Here is a 7734-nt window from a genome sequence, read left to right as displayed (position 1 = left end):
TATATTGTGTACTACACCCATAGTGTTTGAGGTCTCACACTGTAATTTAATTTATTGGAAACTTCCAGTTTGAAAATCCAGGTTGGAGAAGGACAGATAATAATAGTGACATTGTTGATGAAGTCCAGGCCTGGACTATTAAAAATAACTGTAAGGGGTGTTCCTTAAGGTTTCCTATTAAATTCTCTCCTGACCACTAATGATAGGCAAATTTTTATTTTTATTTTTTTTATTTCACCTTTATTTAACCAGGTAAGCCAGTTGAGAACAAGTTCTCATTTACAACTGCGACCTGGCCAAGATAAAGCAAAGCAGTGCGATAAAAACAACACAGAGTTACATATGGGGTAAAAAACATAAAGTCAAAAATACAACAGAAAATATATATACAGTGTGTGCAAATGTAGCAAGTTATGGAGGTAAGGCAATAAATAGGCTATAGTGCAAAATAATTACAATAGTATTAACACTGGAATGCTAGATGTGCAAGAGATTATGTGCAAATAGAGATACTGGGGTGCAAAATAGCAAAATAAATAACAATATAGGGATGAGGTAGTTGGGTGGGCTAATTTCAGATGGGCTGTGTACAGGTGCAGTGATCGGTAAGGTGCTCTGACAACTGATGCTTAAAGTTAGTGAGGGAGATAAGAGTCTCCAGCTTCAGAGATTTTTGCAATTCGTTCCAGTCATTGGCAGCAGAGAACTGGAAGGAATGGCGGCCAAAGGAGGTGTTGGCTTTGGGAATGACCAGTGAGATATACCTGCTGGAGCGCAGACTACGGGTGGGTGCTGCTATGGTGACCAATGAGCTAAGATAAGGCAGGGATTTGCCTAGCAGTGATTTATAGATGGCCTGGAGCCAGTGGGTTTGACGACGAACATGTAGTGAGGACCAGCCAACAAGAGCGTACAGGTCACAGTGGTGGGTAGCGTATGGGGAACATACCTTGCCTATGGTAGGATGCCTCAAACCACATCCTGATGGGGAGTTGTTGTAGGAGAATAATTGAGGAGGAGACAAGAAAGAAGCCTCTGTCAGTAATAAAGCCCTGTGGAAGCAGCTCTTCTGAAGATATAAGTGTGGTCAATGGAAAAGAGTCTCATCCACTGTGTGTGTGTGTGTGTGTGTGTGTGTGTGTGTGTGTGTGTGTGTGTGTGTGTGTGTGTGTGTGTGTGTGTGTGTGTGAGAGAGAGAGCGAGTGAGAGAGTCAGAGAACCAGATGCATGCAATCCATCATCATCATCATCATCATCATCATCACTGCCATCATCACTATCTCTACTGTCATCACTGTCATCATCATCACTGTCATCATCAATCCTATCATCATCATCATCATCATCATCATCATCATCATCATCATCATCCCTGAACTATCATTACCATAATCTTCATCCCAATCATCATCATCATCACTGTCATCATAATCTCCACAACAACGCAGAGACCTTTATAGCAAGCAATGTTTATTTAAAAAAGTATACTACAAGAACTACACATAGAATTATGTTAGGCCTATTTGATTAAACTACTATTGCTATTACTGTACAATATTGTACCAAAAAAAGAGTGTACCTCTGTAATGTACAACATTGTATATACAAAGTACATCTTAACACAGGATTCTCCAGTAATACAGAGACAACTATAAATATATTTGACATTACAGTCATTTTTTAGATCTTGTGTTTTCAAATGGACAAGAAATGCATATCTAACAATAGTTAATCATAATAAAATCATCCTCACTCAATCAGTCCACGAGCACACCATGTAATTTCAAGTGCATGATGATTGATTTGAGCTCAACTGATAATATGGTGTGGAGACTGAGGTTCCTAGCTCCTATACAACAAAGCCAGGATAACACAAAGACACCAACCACAAAGCATCACCCATGAGTGTATGTTCGTATGACGTGTGTGTTAATGCCTATTCACCCCACCCCACCACACACACACACACACACACACACAAACACACAATCCCTCCAGTTGCCAAGATGAGGTAAGAGGAGCAACACAATGTAAAATACATCTTGAAATACACACATAGAGATAAAACATTACAATTAGAATTAAATCCCCTGTTACAGATCATTTGGGAATGCAATAATACAATTATATACCTGCAGGGCAGGGAGGAATGAATAAGGGAGGAAACAGACAGAGGGATATTTGTAAGGAAAAGGTGTGTGTCTGTGGGAACAGAGGCAGAATGCTAGGAGGAGAAAGGTACAGAGAGAGGAAGGTGATAGGGAGAGGCGGAAAGACAGAAATGTCTGCCTGGTTAACTAATGGCTTTTCTAACATCAGGGTTCTCTAAGCCCTGACATTAAATATCCTGGTCTCAGACAGTGTTAAAGCTGTCAATAACTAAAGCATCCCGCCGCCTCCCACTAACCTTGAGCAATCAAAACATTCTGTCTCCTCCCCTTGACAAATCACAGTTCAGACTACAGAAAATGGAAATTCTACCAGTGACAGAGAGGACAGGACCGGTTTGACATTGACCACATGATGCGACAGTCAGAGTTGTGTAATAGACAGTCAGGGAGTCACAGAAGAAGTTCTGTTAAAGATGAATCCAATCAATTATTGGATGCGGGTCCACCATGACACACAACAATGCTATTGGTAGAGGAGCGACAGAGGAGACAGTGTGACACTTTTCCTGTTGTCCTCTGTCTTTAGCGGCTGGGACTGAGAACTAGTCAGTCACACAAACATTAAGCCTAGTGAACAGTGATACTGGTAGCAGAGTGGCTCTGGAGACACAGGAAGTGGTTCTGCTGTCTGTATGTCCCATCCTGTTGGTCCCCTGTCTCCAGAGAGCAGGCATTACATTAGTTGGTTCCCTTTATGATGAGTGGTTAATGCTGACTTCTGAGAGCTGTGAAGAGTCACCGACGCGTGCACGCACACGCACGCATGCACACGCACACACACACACACACACACGTAGACGGCTACACAGTTTAGTATTACATATTCTGAGGATAAACTAACAAGTGGAAGTAAACAAGGATAAAGTAATTTTTTTGAATGCGCTTGACAAGGTTTGTGTCTGCTGGTTTGTGTCTGTTTGTGTCTGCTACAAACTCTTCCACCTCACTGAGATTCCTCATCTGCACATTTCCAGTTATCACCATGGTTAATAAACTATACACCTAAAAATACCCTTTTTGCTGATTTATGTTTGGAATAATAATTTGTGTGAAGCTGGTCTAAGAGGGGCATTTGATAGTATTGAAAATAGACGCAGTCAGTCAGTCAGTCAGTCAGTCAGTCAGTCAGCACTGCGACTGCTGTGGCTCCTGCATGCGAGGAGAAACTGAAAGACATTTAGCTACCACAGCACACACACAGATGTCACACACATGTGCATGTGTGTGTCTATTCCACTTCTGTAATAGAGTGTATATTGATGCTGGGAATCTAAGGGAGAGAGAAGCAGCAGGCCTGGCATGCTGCTAAACTGATGAGTCTGAGTCAGACTCTTATTGCTAAAGAAAGGTTGGTTATTGACAATGGCCATGTCATGCACTTAAAACACCAGCAGGAGGTGCTGTTGGAAAGCTAGACAAGTGTTGCATTATGTCGGTAAATACAGAATGTAGAGAAGGGCTTTTAACTATTGTCCTGGAGGGCCCCATCACTACTGCATTACATTATTTTCTTCACACCTGGGACACAGGTGATTGGACTTTCTGGCCAATCAATTACATTACAACTTCCACTTAGAAAAGTAATCCAGCATTCCTTTGGCCCCTGAGGGCCGCTAATTGAATAGCCCTGATGAAGAGTATAGTAGAGTCTAGTAGAATACAGTAGAAAAGAGCCTAGCATGTAGTAGCTTTACTGGTGAGCGTTGTTGTTAGAATGAATCACCACAACACTCAGCTTGCCTAGACACAGGAGGATCAGAGTTGTAGCCTAGCCCTCTTCTCTTCACATAGAAACAGGCATTCCACTGCCCTCTCAAACAGGCATTCCACTGCCCACTCCATCCATCCATCTATCAGTCCATCTCTCTCTCTTTCTGTCCAGGTTGGCAGATCCAGCCTTGAAGCAGCGAGTGAACATGTAGCCAGTCAAAGTTGATACTGAGCTCGGAGATACTGAGTTTCTTCTGAGTTATACAGTGTTCTGTGTTCCACAGTCTGTCTGTGAGTTCTCAGAGAGTCTGGATCCAGGAGTCACACACACACACACACACACACAGCCATCCAGGTGAACCAGTCCTCCTGTCCACGCCAGTCTTCTCAGGGTTCATTGGGGATAAAAAGGAGAGACTACCTGGGAAATGTCCTTAAATGTTCCATCTATTCAAAATCAAACAGTGCTCTCAAGTATAAGGTATGCGACACACACCTCACACAGGCACGCTCACACACACCTCACACAGGCACGCCCGCACACACACACACCTCACACAGGCACGCCCGCACACACACACCTCACACAGGCCTGCCCGCACACACACACTTCACACCAGTATATACAGCACAGATTCCATATCTCTTTATTGTCATGCTTTATGTCCGTTTTGATCCCTTGTTTGAGTCATGGATGCTTTATACAGTCTAACCCCCATAATGCTTAGAGTTTGGGAGGGTAAGCTGATCCTAGATGAGAGCTATCCCACTTGTCATTGGGTGAGGGAAGATAGGGGAAGTGGTTTGTATGTGTGAGATCCTACCCCCTCAGGCGGGGCAGGACTTGTCGTTGGGCTGGGGTGGGGGTGGGGGAGGAGGGGCTGGGGGGACAGTGGAGGTTGGGGACCCCATAGCCGGACTGCTGCTTCCTCCTCCCTTGGGGAAGACCACCGGCTTGGGCCGCGTGGCTGGAGGGCGAGGCTCTCGGAAGGAGGGAGTGGAGAAAGAGAGGGCTGAGAAGGTGAGAGAGGAGGATGTGGAGGAGGGCAGGGAGCTCCTGGGATAGGAAGGGCGGAAGGAGGAGGGGACGTCGCTAGCGGACGAAGCGCTTCGTTGAAGGGGGTGTGAGTGTGGAGATCCTGCTCCCTCGCTGTCCCTCAGCAGACGGGAGTGGAGGGGACTGGAGGGCTCTGATGTACCCCCGCCTCCCCCACCACACACACCCTTCAGCTGCTCCAGTGTGTCCAGCACCACGTCAGGGGTGTGTGTGTGCTTGGCACTGCCCTGCCTCTCCAGCTCTCTCAGCTCACTCAGAGCAGAGCTCATAGCTGCCTCGATATCCTGAAACAGAAAAGAAGATATCAGACAGAGATACAAATCAGAACACACACACATACACGCTCATTTGGTAGGGCTGAGAGGTGAGGGGTCAAAGGTGAGTGGTGAGGTGTCAGAGGTCAGAGGTGGGCGAACCTGTGAGGTAGGCTCCAGCTGAGTGATGACCTCAGGGTCCAGCGGTCTGTGGTTGCTGAAGCTCTTAGAGCGCCCCGCGGTGGTCGCTTTGCGGAACTGAGGGCTTTCCACCTGTACAACAAATAACACTCCTTACAATCAGCAATAACAAGAATGACAGATAATAATACCCAACAACAGACAATAGTACAGTGGTAATAAAAAGCTACCTTGGTCTTGAGAGAGGAGTGGCGTGTGATGGAGGAGTTGAGGACACTGTGGGCGCTGACCGGTCGTTTGTCCCCGCCCTCTTTCACCAGAGCCCCTCCCACCGGCAGACTGGCCATCCTCACACCCCCGCCGGTCGCCCCCGATTGGGACACGTCACCCCCCTGGCCTCCCTCAGACACCCGGAATGTTCTACGGATACTCCCCGACTCTGGCCTCTTCCTCATTCTGACAGAGAGAGCGGAAGAGAGAGAGAGAGAGAGAAGGGGAGGATTGGTTAGTGAGAAGATGAAAAATCAAATCTGATTTGTCACGTTTGATAAACAACAAGTGTAGACTAACAGTGAAATAATACAAAGATAATAACATGAGGAATAAATCCACAATCAGTAATGATAACATGGCTATATACATTGGGTACCAGTACCGTTGATGTGCAGGGGTATGAGGTAATTGAGGTAGATATGTACATAATGGTAGGGGTAAAGTGACTAGGCAACAGGATAGATAATAAGCAGTAGCAGCAGCGTATATGATGAGTCAAAAGAATGAGTGCAAAGGGGGGACAATGCAGATGTTCCGGGTAGCTATTTGTTTAACTATTTAGCAGTCTTATGGCTTGGGGGTATTATACTTGGTGCATCGGTACCGCTTGCCGTGTGGTAGCTGAGAGAACAGTCTATAACTTGGGTGGCTCGAGTCATTGACAATTTCTAGGGCCTTCCTCTGACACCGAGGTCCTGGATGGCAGGGAGCTCGGCCACAGTGATGTACTGGGCCGTACGCACTACCCTCTGTAGCGCCTTGCAATCAGATGCCAAGCAGTTGCCATACCAAGCAGTGCGTGTTTGGACCATGATAGTTTGTTGGTGATGTGGACACCAAGGAACTTGAAGCTCTCAACCTGTTCCACTACAGCCCCATCGATGAGAATGGGGGCATGCTCAGTCCTCTTTTTTTTCCTGTAGTCCACAATCATCTCCTTTGTCTTGGTCACGTTGAGGGAGAGGTTGTTATCCTGGCACCACACGGCCAGGTCTCTGACCTCCTCCCTATAGGCTGTCTCATCGTTGTCTGTGATCAGGCCTACCACTGTTGTGTCGTCGGCAAACTTAATGATGGTGTTGGAGTCGTGCCTGGCCATGCAGTCATGGGTGAACAGGGAGTACAGGAGGGGACTGAGCACGCACCTCTGAGGGGCCCCCGTGTTGAGGGTCAGCGTGGTGGATGTAGTTGAAGAGGGAGGTGTTCAGTCCCAGGGTCCTGAGCTTAGTGATGAGCTTGGACGGCACTATGGTGTTGAATGCTGAGCTGTAGTCAATGAACAACATTCTCACATAGGGGTTCCTCTTATCCAAGTGGGAGAGGAAGGTGTGGAGTGCAATAGAGATTGCGTCATCTCTGCGTCAAAACTCAATGCCCGTTTGCTAAAAATATTTTCAGAATACTCAGAAAAAACAAAATCATGGCAATAGGAAAAAGAATAACTCATGATCTACAGCAATCATTTAAATGGAACACAAAAAATATTAAATACTTAGGATGCTTAATAAGTGACAACAAACAACAAATATATAAAGACAACTTTATCACATTACTCAACAATATGAAAGCAGATTTAATGAAATTGAATAATCTTCCGACAAATGTTATACGTAGAATAAACCTCTTTAGAATGGCATGTCTGCCAAAGTTTTGTCTGCCAGTAATACTAATTACCCCACCGAAGACATTCTTTAAAAAAGTATACTCGGTCATAACAGACTTTACATGGGCAAATAAAATTCATAGAATTAAAAGGAAAGTTTTACATCTTCCTAGATCTGGGGTGGTTTTAATCTTCCAGACTTGGAATTGTATCAACTCGTTACCCAAGGCTTTTCCTTGCGACATGTAGTTGAATGCACTAAAGAGGAACAATGGGTAGATATTGAAGATGCGCATGCTCATCCCCAGAATATTTTTACGTGTCGATTTCCAAAGGATAAAGCTAAGAACATTAACAACTTCATAGTTAAGAACACTATAACGATATGGAAGAAAATTAAACCTATTTTACAATAACCAATATCACTCCCTAGAAACACAACCTTATGGAACAATCCTTGGATAGCTTTTCAGAATTCACAGATAAATTGGTCCACATGGAAAACTAAAGGCATAGAAACTGTAA

At 45.0% G+C, this 7734-nt stretch overlaps 1 protein-coding gene across 1 annotated transcript; it reads right to left on the bottom strand.

Moving 5' to 3' along the window:
• Nucleotides 1-1462: 1462 nt before the first annotated feature.
• LOC311118312 (SLIT-ROBO Rho GTPase-activating protein 2-like) lies at nt 1463-5788 on the bottom strand (the record flags this gene model as incomplete). Its single annotated transcript, XM_084193123.1, has 3 exons — nt 1463-5222; nt 5355-5465; nt 5564-5788. 3 exons carry the CDS (start codon nt 5786-5788, stop codon nt 4710-4712), a joined length of 849 nt encoding a protein of 282 aa, XP_084049249.1. The 3' UTR covers nt 1463-4709.
• Nucleotides 5789-7734: the final 1946 nt, after the last annotated feature.

This window comes from Coregonus lavaretus (assembly GCF_964263955.1).
Source record: "Coregonus lavaretus genome assembly, contig: HAP1_SCAFFOLD_3549, whole genome shotgun sequence".
Classification (NCBI taxonomy): Eukaryota; Metazoa; Chordata; class Actinopteri; order Salmoniformes; family Salmonidae; genus Coregonus; species Coregonus lavaretus.
Note: the sequence above shows the minus strand (reverse complement) of the source record. Positions and strands in the feature narration are given on the sequence as shown.